Here is a 21,778-nt window from a genome sequence, read left to right on the forward strand (position 1 = left end):
GTTGTCTGTTAAGCTTTCTTATCACTGCAAGCATATATCAATACCACCTTCCTTCCCTCTAAACGATGTAACTCTGTGCAAAAACATTTTTATTCCCACAACCTTGATCCCCTTACCCTAAAATCCTTATTCTCTTTAACCCTAACAACTCTAACCACAACCCTAACCCTTCATATCAACCCCCCGACGCTAATGACACTGACTAATGATCCAAACCCCAAACCCCAGGCAACCAACAAAGAAACAGACACAAAGCTGAAAACTACAAAAAAGGCAAAACCCTGGATACAGACCCCAAATCACAAACACGCTACCAAAATGCTACAGAAAAGCCCCAGACGCAGGCCCCAAGCACTACAGCTAGGCCCCAGAAGCTCTAGACACATCCCAAAGCCAAAATGCAATCCCCAAACACTACAGAAAAGCCCCCAAACACCAGACACAGGCTGCAGAAGTCTACAAGCAGGCCCCAGCCACACCCGGATGCAGACCCCAACTGTCCACAAGCAGCTCCCAACCCACCCCCCCCATGAACTGGACCCCCCACCACCACCACCCAGATGCATGCCCCAGGTCCCAGGCCTCAGCCCCAGCCCCCACACCCCAGACTCAGGCCCCAAAGGTGTACAACCAGCTCCCAACTGCCCCCCTCAAAGGGAGGCCCCAAAGCCTGCCAGAGGACCCTAGAGCGTACAAGCAGCTCCCAACCCCCCCGGCACAGGCCCCAACCCCCCCCCAGACACAGGCCCCAAAGGTGTACAAGCAACTCCCCATCCTCCCCAGAGGCACGCCCCAAAGGTGTACAAACAGCCCCAACCCCCCAAGACCCAGACCCCTACAGCGTAGAAGCAGCTCCCAACCCCATGCCCCCAAGGCACATGCCCCAACCCCTCCCCCAAGGCAGGCCCTAACAGTGTACAAGCAGCTCCCACCCCCCCCCCAGACGCAGGCCCCAAAGGTGTACAAGCAGGCCCCTACAGTATACAAGCAGCTCACAACCACCCCCCCAAAGGCAGGCCCCAACCCCCTCCAGATGCAAGCCCGAAAGGTTAAAACCAGCTCCAACCCCCCAACCCCCCCCGCCCCGCGCAGATGCAGGCCCCAAAGGTGTACAAGCAGTTCCCAACCCCTCCAAGGCAGGCCCCAAAAGTGTACAGGCAGGCCCCTACAGTGTAGAAACGCTCCAACCCCCCTCCTTCCACCTCGAGGGAGGCCCTCCCCCCCCAGTATACACGAAGCTCCCAACCCCCTCTCAGAGGAATGCCTAAAAAAGTATACAAGCAGCTCCTAACACCACCCCCCCACCCCCAAAAGAGGCAGTCCCCAAAGGTGTACAAGCAGGCCCTCAAATCCCTTAGGTGTACAAGCAGGCCCTTCAAATCCCTTAGCCCCTGCGCCAGCTTTATTGGCGAGCAGCGAGGCTGGGGGGGGAGGGGGGCAAGACAGCCTTAAATAAAATACAAATATAAAAAGTGTTATAAATGGCTGTTATAAATCCAAATAGGATTACAATCAAAGTTTACAATTTATTAAACGAATAGAGGCAAGCAAGCAGCGCTGGATGCGCCGGTGATTCAAAGATCATAAATCCAATTTCTGTAAGTGATTTATTCTTTATTGAAGGCGCCGGATGCACGGGGGATCTTTCCGCCTATCGTGCATCCCGAAGTGAAAAGCCGTCCCAAATTTATACATCACAGTGATTAATATTTTATTAACGCCTATACATATTCATTATCTAACCCCGCCTACTCTCGCTTCTCATGCTAATCAGTTTTTTGTGTCCTGCGCCTGCGCAGATCCTCTCAGTGGTCTTGGGCAGGGGTCGTCGAGCTGTGGTCGGTGGTCTCAGAGAGGAAGGCCATAAGTCTTCCTCACAGTGTACTTTTCACCCTTGGTCAGGATTCTGCTGAATTAGCTTTCTTCCTAACCGCAAGGACTGTTTTTTCTTCGAATCTTCTGCTCATTATTTTCTTATCTTGGATTCCAATGTCTTGTTCGAGATATATTGCCCGTATATGTCCTATTTCGAGATACATTGTCCGTACATCTGTTTCCTGCCCTACACCTAATGTTCTGTTCTCCTTTAATAGTTTCATTCTTAACCCTTTCTTATCTGGAATCGCCTCAGCTTCCCTAATCAATCCCCCCTTTTCTTTTCCCCATGCAAATTCTTTTGCATTGCATGCCCTTATCATTAGCAGTATCGCAGTAACATACATACAAATATTCCTACTACCAATAACATAACCAGATCAGTAAAAACTTGTTCTAACTATTGAAAATTGGGTAACCATGAGGTTAACTTATTCCATATTTCCTCAAAGCCCCATGAAATGTTATCCTTACTAATCTTATACAGAACCTTTGTTTGTTTCTATATTTCCTCTATGTCGGTAGAGACCTTTCCGAATACAAAAATTCTTCTTCCCAGCCTCTACGATATGTATCCCTCAATACCTTGCCATGTACTCTCGTCAGGGAAGCTAATATTGCCATTCGTTGTAACAATTTCCAATTCCAAACAAGTATTACAAAAGATAATATTAAACTTATACCAACTAACATCAATAGAACAATAATTGGGTGACACAATGTGTTCAAAATCCCAGTTGCAGTTGGCGACCATCCAAAGAGTTTGTCCCACCAGCTATGATCTGTGTCTTGTTTTACTCTTTGCAAAACTCTGTTTATTTCTTTTGTATCATGGTGGACAGTGATTAAAGTCTTCTCTCCATCTTCCTGAATGCCTTTTAAAATTTTGATCAGGTCTTGGTGTTTAAGTAATTGCTTCACTAGCGTGAGGTTCATCCCAATAGGTGTGGGTAATAACTTGTGATACATTGTGTTGTTGGACTTGATCAACTGGTGGGATACCACTGGTGCTGAATATAAAAAATCACACCCGATGATTCTAACAAAGTTACAAATACAAAAGTTAGAGTGATTTTTGCTAGGTAGAGTTATGTTTTCCTTATCTACTTCTACAAAAGCACAAGCAGTTCTTAAACACACACAGCCTTGACCAATATATACAAGCACAGTCTTTTGACTAGTATTTGGATGAATTTCAAAGTGGCAAACACCTTGCTCAGTGTCAAGACAGACATCCTGAGCATCAATTGTGTTGCTCTCACAAATAAATCCTTGTTGTTCCCGGGTAACACATGATTCTAGATTCACAGACTGCCATTTCCCGTTCTTCATCCGGGCCCAGGTTCTATGCTCCGAAGGATAGAGCACTGTTTCCTCATGATTTAACCCTAGTGCAACAATGGGGTGGATAACATAAACTGTAGCATTACGTATAGTAAGCACAAAGGCAGTAGCCATGTTAATAATGGGATCATAGGTAAAATTTACCAGAGTCCACCAAGATTGGAACTTCTTTTCAAAATCATTGGCATTGTCCCAAACAATCTTTCGGACTTCAGCCGGAAAAATGCCTTCACTTCCTTCCCTAATGATCAAGGCAGCCGTTGCCTGCATCCATAACTGTACCTGTATACAACTAAGAGCTAAAGATACATTATCTTGCGCCATACTAAGTGCATCTATTATTAGTCTGTGGTCCTGGTCTTCAGCCTTTTCCCATATTGGTAACACCTTTGAAACTTGCCATTGGCTAGTTCCCAATGCCAGTAAGGATGATTGCAGGGGCTGTTTTAGTTTTGTCAAATCGCTTGTTGCTGTGGCTAGCTTATTCATTAGTATTTCTGAATCAATTCCATTTAAAACTCCTAATCCTGTTCCTAGCATTCCAGTTAAGTCTCTTTGTGTTCTGCCCCTGAGGTGTACTTGCTTTTGTGACCATATTGTCCAGCCTTCTAATGATGTCTTTAGGAAAGGAGAACAGGCTGGTTGAACTGCTGAGATGTTAATTTGTATTAGCAATTCAACACGCTTGAGAGACCATTCTGGATTAAATAACAATTGTTGTTGGCCTGTGTTCCTTACTACATATGGGCCTGTTTCATAAATTTTGGGTTCCAGCTTGACTGGGGCTTGGGCATAGGTTGTAGGGGAAGGAAGTGCAATAGGGGGTCTCACTGTCGTAGGAAGTATAGCATATATTGTAAAATTTATCATGAGGCTCTCGCCTTCCTTGATCTCGAGCTTTTGACCATTATTAGTCCAAAAACAGTTAACTGCTACAGTCTGTGTTAATATAAAATTATACCAACAATCTAATTTACCTGGGCGGATACAACCTTCTTGTTGGCCACTTTTGGAAGTCGGTTTTACTAAAATCCCCGTTGCTTTCTCGTGGGCTGTTCCATTAATCATACGGCACCCTATTTCAATTTCGTCCCCTACAGTTCTTTGGTGTATCCACCCTTCCCCTAAATTTCGCCATTCTGATAATGCATGTAAATGATCACCATTTGTTCGCCAAATAACCACAACAGCTAACTTTCCATTAATGCTCTTATCCTCTGTGGTTACGGCTTCAGACCAAGGCCACCCACCATTCTCTATCATCATAGAAGCACCTTCCAATTCTTGAATCACAATTACAACTATAAGCCACAGAAATAAAACAATTCTGTTAACTAAATTTCTGCTAACTACATTACTAAATACTCCTGACCATAGTGTCTTCATTTCGCTTGACTGAACTTTAGTTTCAGTTCACCGTCACCCAGCGTTACTTTCCAGGGGGCTTTTGGAGCTTTCTTCACTCTCGAATAATGGATCCAGGCCGTTTGCTCCTTAATCTTGATGGCGGTATGTGTTGTCAGCAGCACCTGGTATGGTCCCGTCCACTTTTCTTCCAAAGGGCGACCTGCAAATGCTTTTACATACACATAATCCCCAGGTTTAAAGGGGTGGATTGGTTGGTCCAGCCCTCTAGCCCTGGTTCCTGAGACAACTTTAGATATTTGATCCAACTGTTTTTGGAGTCCTATTAAATAATTATACAAGTATCCCGACCCCAGTTGCGTCAGGTCCTCCCCGCTGAACAAAAACTGATAGGGTCTTCCGTATAATATTTCAAAAGGGCTTAGATTTTCCTTTGTCCGTGGTTTTACTCTAATTCTAAGTAAAGCCAAAGGGAGAGACTGAGGCCATGATAAATTAGTCTCTTGCCCTATTTTGGCTATTTGTTGTTTGATTAGATGATTCATCTTTTCCACTTGTCCGCTTGCCTGTGGTCTGTAAGGGGTATGGAGTTGCCAGTCTACCCCTAAGACCTTACTTACTTCTTGAACTATTTGCGCACAAAAATGAGAGCCTCTATCCGAGGACATTGCTGCCGGAATTCCGAAACGCGGTATTATCTCATTCAGTAAAACCTTAACCACTTCTCTTGCCTTGTTGGTTCGACAGGGAAAAGCCTCCGGCCACCCGGAAAAAGTATCTGTCAAAACCAACAAGTATCGATACCCCCCTTTTCTTGGCAGTTCTGAAAAATCTATCTGCCATTGTTGTCCTGGATAGTTTCCTTTACTGATTATTCCGAACTTTACCCTATTTTCTGTATTAGGGTTATGATGCAAACAAATACTGCATTGCTGGGTTACTTGTTTTACCGTAGTATACAGATTTCTTCCCACCAAGACTCGACTCAGATTTTTATATAAGGTGTCTGCTCCCCAATGAGTCTTATTATGTTCTGCCATGACCATAGGCCATATTAAATTAGAGGGTAGTACAACCCTATTATCTTTCAGGTATACCCATCCATCACTCCTTGCTTTTCCTCCCAGGTCCCCAATTAACTTTTGATCTTCCCGTGTGTACCTAGGTTCCTGTCCTTCACCTAAAGTTTGTATTTTACCGTCTGGTATTAAAGTGAGCGCTTCTGCCTCAGCCAATCCGGCCACCCTTTTTGCTTCTTGGTCAGCCAATCGGTTCCCTACCTCGAAGTCAGCGGTTCCTTTTTGGTGTCCCCGGCAATGTATAACAGCCACCTTCTCTGGGTGCTTTACCGCTTCCAACAACTTCAAAATCTCCTCAGCATATTTTATTTGTTTTCCTTGGGCCGTTAATAATCCTCGTTCCTTCCAGATAGCCCCATGTGCATGCACCACACCAAATGCATACTTAGAGTCTGTCCAGATATTTACTTTCTTTCCTGCTGCTAGTTCCAATGCCCGCGTAAGGGCAATTATTTCTGCTTTCTGAGCAGACGTCCCAGGGGGTAATGGTTTCGACTCAATTACCTGTTGAGTGGTCGTCACCGCATACCCTGCTTTGCGTTGTCCTTGTTTCACAAAGCTGCTTCCATCAGTATACCATGATTCGTCCGCGTCTTCCAAGGGCTCCTCCTTGAGATCTGGTCGGCTAGAATACACAGTTTCCATAGTTTCGATACAATCGTGGACCACTGGCTCGTCAGGAGCGTTACTAAGGAAAGAAGCTGGGTTCACAATGTTAGTAACCACAATTTCTACGTCATCTTGCTCCACCAGTATTGCTTGGTATTTTAAAAATCTTTGAGGGGATAACCAGTGTGCCCCTTTCTGCTCCAAGACTGCCGAGACAGTGTGTGATACCAGCACGGTTATCTTCTGTCCCATAGTGAACTTCCGAGCCTCCTGTATATTCATGATGACAGCGGCCACCGCTCGAAGGCAACCCGGCCAACCTTTACTTACTTCATCCAGTTGTTTAGAGAAGTAGGCCACAGCTCTCCTGTAGGGGCCCAGCTTCTGTGCCAGCACCCCCAGAGCCATCCCTTGTCTCTCATAGGAGTACAACCAAAAGGGTTTAGACAAGTCCGGTAGACCCAAAGCTGGTGCTCGCATTAACTCCAATTTAAGCTTCTTAAAGGCAGCCCGTGCTTCCCCCGTCCAGACCAATTTCGATTGGTTATTCTTGATGAGGTCATATAGGGGTTTTACAATTAGTCCATAATTATTAATCCATAGACGGCACCAACCTGTCATCCCTAGAAAAGTTCGTAATTCCTTAATGGTCTGTGGTTCTGGGGTACAGCAGATAGTTTCTTTCCGTTCTGTTCCTAACTCCCTTTGTCCCCCTGAAATCTCAAACCCCAAGTAAGTTACACGTGACTGAATCAGCTGAGCCTTCTGTTGAGAGACTCGATACCCATTCAAACCCAGAAAATTAAGGAGACTTATCGTCCATTGCATGCAGCTGCTCCTATTCTCAGTGGCTATCAAAAGGTCATCAACGTATTGCAGCAGAACTCCTTCGGTGTTTGGGGCCTCCCAAACCTCAAGCTCTTTTGCTAGTTGATTCCCAAAAATCGTGGGGCTGTTTTTGAATCCCTGCGGCAATACGGTCCAGGTCAATTGAGCCTTTCGTCCTGAGTCTGGATTTTCCCATTCAAAAGCAAAAAGCTTCTGACTTTCTGGGGCTAAAGTCAGGCAGAAGAAGGCATCTTTTAAATCCAGTACGGTAAACCAAACTAAATTATCTTTTAATTTAGTCAGTAATGTGTACGGGTTGGCTACCACAGGGTGTATATCTTCAGTGATCTTATTTATAGCTCTTAAATCCTGCACTAATCTATAGTTCTTCCCATCTGGCTTCTTAATTGGTAGTATAGGAGTATTATATTTCAGATTCACACTCAACCAGCAGTCCATGTTTTAAAAACTTATCCACTATCCCCTTAATTCCTTTCCTGTCTTCTAATCTTAGGGGATATTGCTTAATCTTAACTGGCCTTTCCCCTGGCTTTAATCTCACCACTATCGGGGCTGCATTTTTGGCTCGCCCAGGGATGTCAGTAGCCCAGACTCCTGGGTAAACTTGGTCTAAAATCTCCGAAGGTACTTTACCGATGGGGTCTGCTTGTATCAGCGTTAAGCTTAGCGCGGTTATCAGCTTTTCTTCTCTCACCTTTAACCCCACCTTCCCTTTTTCAAAGACAATTTCCGCTTCTAATTGTTCTAGTAAATCTCGCCCCAGCAAAGACTTCGGGGATCCTGGTAAATATAAAAACCTATGTATTCCCATCTGTTTCCCTAACTCATATTTTAAAGGCCTTAGGAAAAAGGCTTTCTCGTGCTGGCCTGTAGCTCCTATCACCGTCACAAAATCCTCATCCTCTGGTATCAATTTCTGGTTTAACACAGAATAAGTCGCTCCTGTGTCAATTAAAAACTCCACTTCCTGTCCTGATTTCCCTAGCTTAATTTTAACCAGCGGATCTGCTAGGGTAGAATCCCCCGGTCCACTTCATTGGTCGGGAGATACACTAGCTACCATCAACCTGTTCTTCTCCCATTGTTTCGGACATTCCCTTTTCCAATGACCCACTTCCCTACAATATGCACACTGATTCGGTCTCAGGGGAGGCTTTACTGACCTTCCCCTTATCCCATTCCCTCTTCCTTTTCCCCGAAAAGGTTCTTCTTGCCTCTGTAAGGCCGCAACAGTTGCCGCAGCAATAGCCCTACCCAGCCTTTGTTTCTCATTCCCTTCTCGATTCCTAAATACCCTCCATGCCTCTTCCACCAGCCTTTCTAAATCTCTCACATCCGGCTCTTTCATTTTCTGAAGCTTCCGCCTTATATCGTCCGCAGACTGACCCAAGAACAATGATACTAGCTGGACTTTACCTTCCTCAGAAGAGGGGTCTATCGTTGTAAATTTTTGCATTGCTGTCCTTAGCCGATCGAGAAATTCTGACGGGGTCTCAGTTTGCCCCTGTTTTATGGTATATAACCTAGACCAGTTTACAGACTTTGGTATCGCACTTTCCAAGGCGATCCTAATCCATTCCTGATATCTTTTTAATAACCTATAATCACCCTCATCATTATAGTCCCAGTTTGGGTCCACTCTGGGCACATATACCTCCACAGTTCCAGGTAAAACTGACGTTACCTGGGTCTGTACTTGAGTTTGTGCATTCTTAATTACCAGTTGCTTTTCCAGTTTCCGATAATGCTGCCAGCATTATCTCTATATCTTTCCAATCGGGATCTAAATTCTTTCCAATCAGCTCAAACCTCCGGGCCACTGATTCTGGATCATCCCGGTATCCTTTCACAGCTTCCTTCCGTGAATCTAACTCGGCAGTTGTGAAACGTACTTTTATCCGAGCTGGTCCGTTAGCCCCCATAGCCTGTCGTAACGGGGCTTGAATAACGGGCCCGACCTTACTTCGGGTTCGAGCCGTGATCGGGGTAAAGTCTCCATTCCCCCAACTCTCATTTTTCTTATCTATTCTGCCGTTTCCTGGTCTCGCCCCCACGCCTTGTTCTATTATCTGGGGCGGGAGGACATAATCCTCCATTCTCTCCTCTGACTCATTCAATTTCAAACATCTCTGCCCGATACTGCACGCCGAACAACATCTTTTCATTTTTCCTGCCCCTTCCTTCTTCATATCCTTTTCTATTGCCAGGATCAAAGGATCCTGTGGGGCTAAGTTAATTCCACACTCCTTCTGCCATTCCGGGTGGTTTCTCAAAGTGAAAAACATATCTGCGTATGACACCTCATCCCACTTTCATTCTCTCCTTAGAAACAACATTAACTGTAGTAGAGTATTATAATTTAAGGTTCCATTCAGTGGCCATTTCCCTCACAATCCAACTTATAAAGTGGCCACCATTGATTACAATATTTTATCAACGTTTTCTTATTTTCAGTTCCACCGGGGGATCCCCCTATATTTTTCCAATGACTCAAGATACATCCCAACGGGCTTTTCTTTGGAATCCCACTACTCTGCTGCCCCCCCATGTTACAGTTCAGAATGTTTCTTGTTACACAATACAAGCCGGCAGCTTTCCACAATAACACCAAGATCCTAGTAACGTTATAAAGTGTACAATCAAAATCCCAAAGACAATAGCCAAGGTCAAGTTCCACATTTAAACACAACGTAACACTAACCTCGCATGCAAAGGTAATTTGTTTCCCAACAGCAACTGAGTGCTTTCCAAAAAACCAAATGCCGTCCTGCAGAAAACTTTTACTTTCCGACTTACAGACGACCCCAATTGACCGGTCAACCAAATAAACCAAAATAAAGAATATAATCACTTACAATGATGGGGTCCGTGTCTGCCTCCGCAGTGATCCGTTGAGTCGAGGAGTCCCTCCGGGAAATCCCGGGGGTACCCTAGGGAGTCCTGTTCCCAGCGGGTCCTGCGGTCCGACAGAGAAGAAGTCCCATCTGGGTCGCCAGATTGATTCAAAGATCATAAATCCAATTTCTTTAAGTGATTTATTCTTTATTGACGGCGCCGGATGCACGGGGGATCTTTCCGCCTATCGTGCATCCCGAAGTGAAAAGCCGTCCCAAATTTATACATCACAGTGATTAATATTTTATTAACGCCTATACATATTCATTATCTAACCCCGCCTACTCTCGCTTCTCATGCTAATCAGTTTTTTGTGTCCTGCGCCTGCGCAGATCCTCTCAGTGGTCTTGGGCAGGGGTCGTCGAGCTGTGGTCGGTGGTCTCAGAGAGGAAGGCCATAAGTCTTCCTCACAGTGTACTTTTCACCCTTGGTCAGGATTCTGCTGATTTAGCTTTCTTCCTAACCGCAAGGACTGTTTTTTCTTCGAATCTTCTGCTCATTATTTTCTTATCTTGGATTCCAATGTCTTGTTCGAGATATATTGCCCGTATATGTCCTATTTCGAGATACATTGTCCGTACATCTGTTTCCTGCCCTACACCTAATGTTCTGTTCTCCTTTAATAGTTTCATTCTTAACCCTTTCTTATCTGGAATCGCCTCAGCTTCCCTAATCACCGGGAGTGTCTGCTCCCCCAGGACGCACACCTGTTACGTAAGGCGGCTGGTTTTGATGCTCCCAGGCTAATACATATTCATTACTACTTCGAGAAGAGGCAGGGTTATTAGAATTGGTTTCCGGAATCCGAAACCCCTCCCAGGGGCGCCTGCATACCAGTCTCTGGTGGTTTCTCGGGGCTTGCTCGGGCTGAATGCTGGTTGTCTTCCTCCCAGACTTTTGTCCTTCAACTGTCCTTCAGCTCCCCCTTCCTCCTCGTTTGGGTGCCTCTGCACCGGATTTCAGAAACTCTAGCAACATCCCCTGCAGTAGTCAGCACTTTTCCCTAAAAACCCCTTTGTTCTCTTATCACCTAGACCCGGGCCTCGATGTTAACCCTTCAAATCCCTTAGTGACACGAATTGCTGGACCATTCCTTACAAAAGGAAGGATAAAATATGTAGAGGAGCAATGGCACACGCGAAAGCCCAGCGCCGCGGGCAGAGGCAGCGAAGGTTGACGGCAGAACAGTGCTCGGTTTGAACACGGAGAGGGAAAGCGAGGGGAAGGTGGCCGAAGCCGGCCGCAGTCTCTGAGCTCTCCTCCTCCTGATTGTTTTCTCTCAAAGCCATTTCTGTCTGTGTGCGGGCACCCGGAGCCGGCAGAAGTCCCCGTGAAGTCCTTCGGCAGGACGGAGGGCTGCGTGGGCTCCAGTGAGAGAGGGAGTTAGGAGAATCTTATCAAGTAGAGATAGAGCGCTGACAGCATTAAACTAGGATGCTACTTAGCGTCTTTGCTAACTATGGTGCATTGTGCCAATTAACTAAAGCAAGAAGCCTTGGGCCCCTTACCAAGGTCAGTCTCCTAATAAGAGAGCGAGCCTATCTTAAGAAACTGGGAGAAACTGGTCCTGCAGGTGGACAAGAGCCAAGGAGCAACTGAGTCTGTGCAAAGACAAGAGGTCAACTAGCGGTGACGAGGAAGAGTCATCAATCTTCATGCCCACGACCTCCCGTGCTGCCCAGCGATGAATAAAAATACCTACTTTACAATCTCACTGATTGTGGAGTCCCTTTTCCGCAAGTCACTAGCAGCGGTTTCTTCCGCAGAGGTTTTCCCAGAGCCGCTTCAAAGCTTCCCTCGCGGAGCTGGGGCGTCACAGGGGGTCGTCAAAGCACGCACGCGCACACACACGCACACGCACACACACACACACAGGCATTGTTGTCCAAACAGAAAGTATTTACAACAAATTCGACAAGCGGTTTTCCTCTGCCAGCAGCAAATGCCTGAGGGCCCCTACAGCTTCACAAATCATAGCACAAAGAGCCTAAAGTTCCTCTAAAATTTAGGGAAATGATTCAAAATAGATCTGCTAGGGGAAAACGATCACTGGCGGCAGGGTACACAATACACGCGAGTCTCAGCTCTCCTCTGCAGGGTCAGTGCCCACGCCCAAGTGCGACGCTGATGGCACCCGAACATTTGCTGTAGCAGGCAGCAGAGCCAGCAGCTCAGGGGAGCAATTTTAAAAACCAGGAGGCACTTAAACCAACCCTTAATTGACCCAGTTACTGCAGGAGAGTCCCGACTACTCGCCCTGGAGTCCTACTGTCACCAGCAAAAAGCACCAACCAAAGCTTGGGGGAACTTTGGTACAGCACAAGAGAAGGGAGTGGGGGTAGCGTAGCCGTATCGCAGAGCTGCTGCTTTTCACACCATTTTATCATCCCTGATAATTGAAAGTAAGGCCGGGTGGGCTGACCCCACCACCACCACTCCTGGCAGCATGTTTGGTCCACAACGCTAGAATAATTATTTTGCTCCCTCCCGCCCCTACAGCTTCATCATCTGAAAAGATTACAGTCAAAACAATGGCATACACAAATAAAAGTCAAGAGTTGACATAGTAACTCCGGGATTTGGGTATCAACTGTCCGAGAAATCAGAACACCCAGGCTTCACAATGTGCCCAACATCGAGCTGTGCCAAGGCGGGAGGGAAGGAAGAAGCTTTCCGTTTAAGCCTTCAGAGCATCGCTCCATCACTACGTCAATTCACAGCCACCACAGCGTGCCGATGGACATCTTTCTGTGCCAAAAGAAACAAGTGCTTTGTCCTTTTGATATCAAAGGTAGCCACCTATAGTTACGGAACCATGCACAAGACCTTAACTCTGACCAGCAGGAAAACTTAGGACAACTGAGTGCAGATCCTGCCAATTTCTACCAGTTCCAACTGTGCTTTAAGTCTCATTGCAAAGCCTCAGTTAGAAAAAGGATCACCTCAGGGTATCCAACAAGAAGAAGAGTTGTTTTCTTTTTTTTTTTTTTTTTTTTTTTTTTTAATATACCATAGGACTATGCAGTTCAATCATCAATCATCTTGGAAAGCTCAAGGAGGAGGTCATCCTCATCCTTCCCTGGGTCCAAGTCGAGCTCGGCTTCCAGTATGCCGTCTGAGAGTTCCCAAAGTAGCATCTCTAAATCCTCGTCTACAGATACGGGCGCGTTGCCTGTGGAACTCAGCCGGCGTGTCCTTGCTTCTTCTAGCTGGGAAGAAGCTGAAGTCGAGCTTGAGAACTCCATTGGCTCCACGGATTCTGCCTGGCTTCCAAGATGTGCTTCAGGTCTTGGCAGAGCAAGGAAGAGAACAATCAGTATATGCCATTTCTTAACGGGAAATCCCTTTTCTGCAAACCGGCTCTTAAAACCGTAGCCAACCCCTCCTGCACTTCAATCTTACCCAGGGATTGTTATTCAATTAACCCAGGGCTACATTTAGAGCCCAATATATTAGCAGGTACATTTTTCAGTTTGGGGGTTTCTCTGTGAAGCCAGAGCACCCGGAGTCTAGCAAAGATGGGAAACCAACATGGCCTCCCGGAAGCCCAGTGTCCGAGAACTACATCTCCCGGCATGCTCTGGGAAAACAATATGGACTCCCGGAAACCCGGTGGCCAAGAACTACATTTCCCAGCACTCCCCAGAAAATTGAGCCTCGCAGCGTGCCGTAGGACGCCATTTTTTGCTCTGTTACATTACCGGGTTCGTGTTTATGGAGGGTTTTCCCGCCGTTTTGGGGGGTTTCCCCTCAATTTCGGGTTTTCAGCTCTCCATTTCAGAGTTCTTCCCCGCAATTTTGGGGTTCCTTCCCCTAATTTGGTGCTTCGCCCCCCGCCCACTTTTGGGGTTCCCCCTCCATTTTGGGGATTCCCCCCAATTCCAAGCCCCCCACAATTTTGGAGGCCCCCACCATCCTTTCTTGGCCTGCCACCCTAATATTAAGGTTCTTTCCCCCAATGTTGGGGTTCTCACCACATGTTTGAGGTTCCTTCCCTTAATTTGGGGCTTAGCTCCCCGGGATCTGGGGCTTTAACCCCAATTTTGGGGGTCCCCCCCAAGTTTGGGGATTCCTCCCCAGGTCTGGGGGGGGTCCACATTCAATTCTGGAATTTCACACTTCCATTTAAGTCTTCTTCCCCCCAATTTGGGGGTTCGCCCACCCAATTTTGGGGGTTCCTCCCCTAATTTGGTGGGACCCGACCAATTTTGGGGGTCCCCCCCAATTGTAGAGTCCCCCACCCTCCTTTTTTGGGTTCCCCCCTAATATTAAAGAGTTCTTCCGCCCAATTTTGGGGGACCCCACAATTTGGCCGTTCCTTCCCCTAACTTGGGGCTTCAACCCTTCGATTTTGGGGGGGGCTCCCACCCTCTTATTTTGGCCTTCCGCCCTAATATTAGGCCTAACCCCTAAGAACCTTGACCCCTAAGCCTATGGCAACCACGGATCTAACCCTAACCCCTACCCCAACAAACCCTAGAAACCCTAACCCTAAAAACCCTTGCAGCCCTAACCCGATAAAATTTACCACACTAAACCCCTGAAGACTGTTCTGGGGGGTCCACATTCAATTCTGGAATTTCACACTTCCATTTAAGTGTTCTGCCCCCCCAATATGGGGGTCCGCCCACCCAATTTTGGGGGTTCCTCCCCTAATTGGGGGGGACACAACCAATTTTGGGGGGGACACAACCAATTTTGGGGGGGACACAACCAATTTTAGAGTCCCCCACCCTCCTTTTTTGGGTTTCCCCCAATATTAAGAGCTCTTCCGCTCAATTTTGGGGGACCCCACAATTTTGACGTTCCTTCCCCTAACTTTGGGCTTCAACCCTTCAATTTTGGGTGGGCTCCTCCCCTCTTAGTTTGGCCTTCCGCCCTAATATTAGGCCTAACCCCTAAGAACCTTGACCCCTAAGCCTATGGCAACCACGGATCTAACCCTAACCCCTACCCCAACAAACCCTAGAAACCCTAACCCTAAAAACCCTTGCAGCCCTAACCCGATAAAATTTACCACGCTAAACCCCTGAAGACTGTTCTGGGGGGTCCACATCCAATTCTGGAATTTCACACTTCCATTTAAGTCTTCTTCCCCCCAATTTGGGGGTTCGCCCACCCAATTTTGGGGGTTCCTCCCCTAATTTGGGGGGGACACAACCGATTTTAGAGTCCCCCACCCTCCTTTTTTGGGTTCCCCCCTAATATTAAAAGTTCTTCCGCCCAATTTTGGGGGACCCCACAATTTTGACGTTCCTTCCCCTAACTTGGGGCTTCAACCCTTCAATTTTGGGGGGGGCTCCCACCCTCTTATTTTGGCCTTCCGCCCTAATATTAGGCCTAACCCCTAAGAACCTTGACCCCTAAGCCTATGGCAACCACGGATCTAACCCTAACCCCTACCCCAACAAACCCTAGAAACCCTAACCCTAAAAACCCTTACAGCCCTAACCCGATAAAATTTACCACACTAAACCCCTGAAGACTGTTCTGGGGGGTCCACATTCAATTCTGGAATTTCACACTTCCGTTTAAGTGTTCTGCCCCCCCAATATGGGGGTCTGCCCACCCAATTTTGGGGGTTCCTCCCCTAATTTGGGGGGGACACAACCGATTGTAGAGTCCCCCACCCTCCTTTTTTGGGTTCCCCCCTAATATTAAAAGTTCTTCCGCCCAATTTTGGGGGACCCCACAATTTTGACGTTCCTTCCCCTAACTTGGGGCTTCAACCCTTCAATTTTGGGGGGGGCTCCCACCCTCTTATTTTGGCCTTCCGCCCTAATATTAGGCCTAACCCCTAAGAACCTTGACCCCTAACGCTATGGCAACCACGGATCTAACCCTAACCCCTACCCCAACAAACCCTAGAAACCCTAACCCTAAAAACCCTTACAGCCCTAACCCGATAAAATTTACCACACTAAACCCCTGAAGACTGTTCTGGGGGGTCCACATTCAATTCTGGAATTTCACACTTCCATTTAAGTGTTCTGCCCCCCCAATATGGGGGTTCGCCCACCCAATTTTGGGGGTTCCTCCCCTAATTGGGGGGGACACAACCAATTTTGGGGGGGACACAACCAATTTGGGGGGGGACACAACCGATTTGGGGGGTCCCCCCAATTTTAGAGTCCCCCACCCTCCTTTTTTGGGTTTCCCCCAATATTAAGAGCTCTTCCGCCCAATTTTGGGGGACCCCACAATTTTGACGTTTCTTCCCCTAAATTGGGGCTTCGACCCTTCAATTTTGGGGGGGGCTCCCCCCTTAGTTTGGCCTTCCACCCTAATATTGGGCCTTAGCCCTAAGAACCCTGACCCCTAACACTACGGCTCCCACGGATCTAACCCTAACCCCTACCCCAAAAAACCCTAGAAACCCTAACCCTAAAAACCCTTACAGTCCTAACCCGATAAAATTTACCACACTAGACCTACGCCTAAAAGCCCTAACCCTAAAAATTAAGACCCTCTAAACCCTAACCCAAAACGTAAAGATTCTCAAAGCCCTAACGCTGGAGACCCTAACCTTAAAAAAAAAAAAATAAGACCTTAAAACCCTAACCCTAAATACCTGACCATAACTAAAACCCTAAGACCCTAACCCTAAAAACCCTATCAACACTAAAACCACAAAATACTTTAAAACCTTAACACACTAACCCCCAAACCCTAACCCTTATAACTCCAACCCTAACAACCTTAAAATCCTAACCCTAAACCCTGGAAACCCTAACCCTGAAACCCAACCCTAGTGCCTTAGCCCTGAAACCTTAAAACCCTAACACCTTATTAGAAACACTCTGTAACCAATACCATAGGCTCAGGCAAGTATCTCAGTGAGGTAGCATTTTTATTCACGATTGCAATGGCAGGCGTCCCACAAGCCACCTACTAGTTCCATAACACAGTTTATATAATTTTTTTTTTCCTCTCGGTGACCAGGACCCTCCCCAGTTTCCCCATTGACTGGGTAATCCATGTTCACAATCTATCCAGTGCTTCACAGAAAATACACAGCTGCTGGCCTGTTACTAGTCAATTTTATTTTTTTCTTGACTGTTTTCCTCTTTGAGGTGGTAATGTTTCTTACACCGTGATTTCCACCCAATTGCTCTAAGGATTCTGGTTGTCTGCATTTTACAAGGTTGTCTGTTAAGCTTTCTTATCACTGCAAGCATATATCAATACCACCTTCCTTCCCTCTAAACGATGTAACTCTGTGCAAAAACATTTTTATTCCCACAACCTTGATCCCCTTACCCTAAAATCCTTATTCTCTTTAACCCTAACAACTCTAACCACAACCCTAACCCTTCATATCAACCCCCCGACGCTAATGACACTGACTAATGATCCAAACCCCAAACCCCAGGCAACCAACAAAGAAACAGACACAAAGCTGAAAACTACAAAAAAGGCAAAACCCTGGATACAGACCCCAAATCACAAACACGCTACCAAAATGCTACAGAAAAGCCCCAGACGCAGGCCCCAAGCACTACAGCTAGGCCCCAGAAGCTCTAGACACATCCCAAAGCCAAAATGCAATCCCCAAACACTACAGAAAAGCCCCCAAACACCAGACACAGGCTGCAGAAGTCTACAAGCAGGCCCCAGCCACACCCGGATGCAGACCCCAACTGTCCACAAGCAGCTCCCAACCCACCCCCCCCATGAACTGGACCCCCCACCACCACCACCCAGATGCATGCCCCAGGCCCCAGGCCTCAGCCCCAGCCCCCACACCCCAGACTCAGGCCCCAAAGGTGTACAACCAGCTCCCAACTGCCCCCCTCAAAGGGAGGCCCCAAAGCCTGCCAGAGGACCCTAGAGCGTACAAGCAGCTCCCAACCCCCCCGGCACAGGCCCCAACCCCCCCCCAGACGCAGGCCCCAAAGGTGTACAAGCAGGCCCCTACAGTATACAAGCAGCTCACAACCACCCCCCCAAAGGCAGGCCCCAACCCCCTCCAGATGCAAGCCCGAAAGGTTAAAACCAGCTCCAACCCCCCAACCCCCCCCGCCCAGCGCAGACGCAGGCCCCAAAGGTGTACAAGCAGTTCCCAACCCCTCCAAGGCAGGCCCCAAAAGTGTACAGGCAGGCCCCTACAGTGTAGAAACGCTCCAACCCCCCCCCCTTCCACCTCGAGGGAGGCCCTCCCCCCCCAGTATACACGAAGCTCCCAACCCCCTGTAAGGAATGGTCCAGCAATTCGTGCCACTAAGGGATTTGAAGGGTTAACATTGAGGCCTGGGTTTAGGTGAGAAGAGAACAAAGGGATTTCTTCAGAGAAAAACTGCTGACTCTGCACGGACGTGCAGTAACTTCTGACATCAAGCCAAGAGACCAATAGATAATGAGGAAGAATATGAGCCTCCCCAATCGAGCGGCCCCCAAGAGACTAACAGAGACTGATAAGCAGGCGCACCTGGGAGGACTTCGGATTCGGGAAACCAATTATAATAACCCTGCCTCTTCTAGAAGTAGTAATGAATATGTATTAGCCTAGGAGCATAAAAACCAGCCGCCTTACGTAACAGGTGTGCGTCCTGGTGGAGCAGAGACTCCCGGCGCACCCAGCGCTGTTTGCTTGCCTCTATTAGTTTAATAAATTGTAAATTTTGATTGTAATCCTATTTGGGACTCAGTCATTTATAACAATTGGGGGCTCGTCCGGGATGGTCTTGGTTCCTGAATTCTGACTTGATCTAGGAGGGGCGCCCCCATCATTTGGTGGCTCCTGTTCGAGTCGGGTCAGGAATAACACCATCTTGAACCTGAATAAGGGCAAGCAAAGATTTAGATTTTTTTATGAGCTCCCTTTGCCGGCTGCAGCACTATATTTTGCCCGTAATTCTGCGCGCGAAGATCCGAACGAAGACGACGGAGTCGTAAGTATTTAAGGCGTATACCGTTCGGTTGGGTGGGATTCGGTTGCCTGTGTGTGTGAGAGTGTGACTGAGACAGAACGTAGTTCCAAAGCGATTGTGGAGGTTTTCTAACCGCGGTTCCAATCTCCCACGAGGGACTTGGCCGGTGAAGGACCGAAGCGATTCCTGTAGGATTCGTGGGTGGGTGATAGGTCCTAAACCCCCTGCAAGACACTCTCACTAAGGCAACCAAGGGCTGTAGGAATTGCCACAGTAAAATTCCTAGATGGGTCAGACAAAATTGAAGACCCGGGACCAGAGAAAAGGGAGCAAATTACCAGACATACCACCAGAAAGTCCATTAGGGATAATGATTAGAAATTGGAACGATAGGGGCCCCAGAAAAGGAAAAAAGTAAATTAAAAATGGTTCAGTATTGTATGATAGAATGGCCAAAGGAACCTTTAAGACCACATGTCTTTTGGCCCATTTTCAGATCCTTTGAAGACTGGGTTTGCCAGGCCTTAAATATACATGTTAATTCAAAGGAACCTTTTTAGCCAGGAGGAAAGTGATTATGCGGGATTATGGATCAGGACTTCACGTCCTTTTCCAGCCTCAATATTTACGCTAAAAGCAGACGAGAAGTTTGAAGAAGAAGAAAAAAAAAAAAATGGAAAAAGAAAAAAGATGATGAATGGGAGTCATTGGATAACCTACCACCTCTATATCCTAACAATCCACCCCCGGTGGTGCATCTTGTAATCCTATTTTATTCTTAAATGTTTTGACTGTGTCAAGGAGGAAGGTGGGAGCATTATCTAATTAACAGTTTAGAAGTTTGGGTATACTCGCGGTGGTGTTTGGTCAGTTTCCCAAGTATCAGGGGAAGGGGGCTGACTGATTATCAAAGTGGTAGAACGGAGAGTCACTTCTTTGGTGGTTCGGGCCTGAGCCCTGGGAATTCGGTAAGAAGGGGGAGAGCGAATTTATTTAGGTCTCAATACCTTTTAAACCCCCATCTTGACGGATACACAGGAGTGATTCCTTGTTTTGTGTAGGCTTACTAACAAAATGCATGAGAAAAATTAGCATTCGGCTTGAAATTCGGTCTTATTGAAATGTAAATTTTGTGAAAAAGGTGGTATTGTTTGTCTAGAAGACAGAAGGCTGATTGCTTCTGGTGTTTTTCCGAAATCCTGTGGATTTATGATTGGAATGGGGCTCATTAATAATCTGAAATAGTGGAGTTTGTATGTGGAAAGAAGAGTTTAATCCCAGAGAATTGGGACATTTGGGAAGAAGATTAGGAAAAGATAGTAAAAACCTGCAATAAAAAGGTTTGCATGGAAATTGAAACAAGGGACAGTAACTAATATAAATAAATAAAAGGGAATGGGAAATCAAGGAAATGGGTAAAATCCAAAACAAAGACGTCCAAAAAAAAAAAGCCTCCTCGGGTGCATATTGGCACATTGGAAGGATATTGTTAGAAATGGGGGCACAGAAAGCAAGAGGACTTTCACTACGTATTGCAATGAATGGTGGCCACTATATAAGATAAATGGCCACTTTATGGATCAATCGACTATAACAGTGTCTTGCAATTAATGTTGTTTTTGAGGAGAGAAGGAAAATAGGATGAAATGTTGTATACTGATAAGTTGTTTCAGCATCTTGGAGGGAAAAGGTTTGGAATTAAGTTGGCCCCTGACTGAGCCTTTGGTGTTGGCATTAGAAAAGTACAGGCTGGAGACAGATAAAGGAAGTGTTAAAAGGGTTGTTGAAGGTGTTAAAGGTTGTGTGGCATGTAGTATTTAACAGAGCTGTTTGAAGTTGAATGAGCAGGGAAAGAGGATGTAGGAATGTTAATAGTTCCGTCTCAACCCGAGGCTGAGATCTCTAAATCGCGGGTGTGAGCCCTCTGGGGCAGAGGGACCGTGATGGGTCCAAGAGAGTTGTCATGGAAACAGAAAAGCAGCTAACTCTTAAAACAACCTGAGTTCATGTGTGAGCTCAGATTGCCAGTGGGACTGCTCAGGGAACTTTCAACGATTGCATTCCCCTGACCGACCCCCTCACTGAGACCCTAATCACCCCGGAAATTATGTAAATACCAAAATCTGGTTAAATTGGCTATTGGGAATTGAGAATCTGTTCCAACAAGGTCCAAAAGAAACCCCTATGGAATTTATGGAATTTTTGAATTTTTGGACCAACTTTGAAATGCAATGAGAAAAAAAAAAATGGACCTGGCTTAAAAAAAAAAAAAAAAAAAAAGAGGCAATTGGCTAGCCTCTTTCCAGGGCAATCGGCCCCTGATATCAGAAAGAAATTGTCTTAGGCTGCAGGACAATCTTACAACAGTCAGGAATGACGGGGACCTGGGGCATCTACCCTAGCAGATCCACTAGTTGAAATAAAGCTAGGAAACGAAGACAGAGGCTTGAATTTTTTGTTGGTTATGGGAGCTTCTTTCTCTGTGTTAATTAGGCTGTAAATGTAATAGGAGCAACATATTCACTATTAAATAGTTTAAAAGGACGATTAGGAGCTAAGATAACTACAATAACTGGAGTCACAGGGAAAGAGGAGGAAAGGCCATTCTTACAACCCCTTTATTTGCGTTTTGGGGGTAAGGAACTAACCCATGAATTTTTGTGTGTACCAGAATGCCCGATTCCACTCTTGGGACGGGATCTATTAGCCAAATTAGATGCAACAATAACCTTTGAGAATGGAGAATTAATAATGAAGGTACCTGAGTCCAAAGTAGGACAAATCCTAATGATCAAAGATAAATCCTTTGTTAATATTCCAAGAGAAGTAGAAGATGCAGTTATACCAACAGTATGGGAAACAGATGTACCAGGGAAGTCGAAACTGGCACAA

At 46.5% G+C, this 21,778-nt stretch overlaps 1 protein-coding gene across 1 annotated transcript; it reads right to left on the bottom strand.

Moving 5' to 3' along the window:
- Positions 1 to 1,593: 1,593 nt before the first annotated feature.
- LOC136788629 (uncharacterized) lies at positions 1,594 to 4,605 on the bottom strand. The gene has a single exon (XM_066987215.1). The coding sequence runs from the start codon at positions 4,603 to 4,605 to the stop codon at positions 2,389 to 2,391; it is 2,217 nt and encodes a 738-aa protein (XP_066843316.1). The 3' UTR covers positions 1,594 to 2,388.
- Between the last annotated feature and the right edge of the window lie 17,173 nt (positions 4,606 to 21,778).

This window comes from Anser cygnoides, chromosome W (genome assembly GCF_040182565.1).
Source record: "Anser cygnoides isolate HZ-2024a breed goose chromosome W, Taihu_goose_T2T_genome, whole genome shotgun sequence".
Taxonomy (NCBI): domain Eukaryota; kingdom Metazoa; phylum Chordata; class Aves; order Anseriformes; family Anatidae; genus Anser; species Anser cygnoides.

Coding starts and splice junctions, on each gene's coding strand:
- LOC136788629 (XM_066987215.1), bottom strand. CDS start 4,605: ATGAAGACACTATGGTCAGGAGTATTTAGTAATGTAGTTAGCAGAAAT.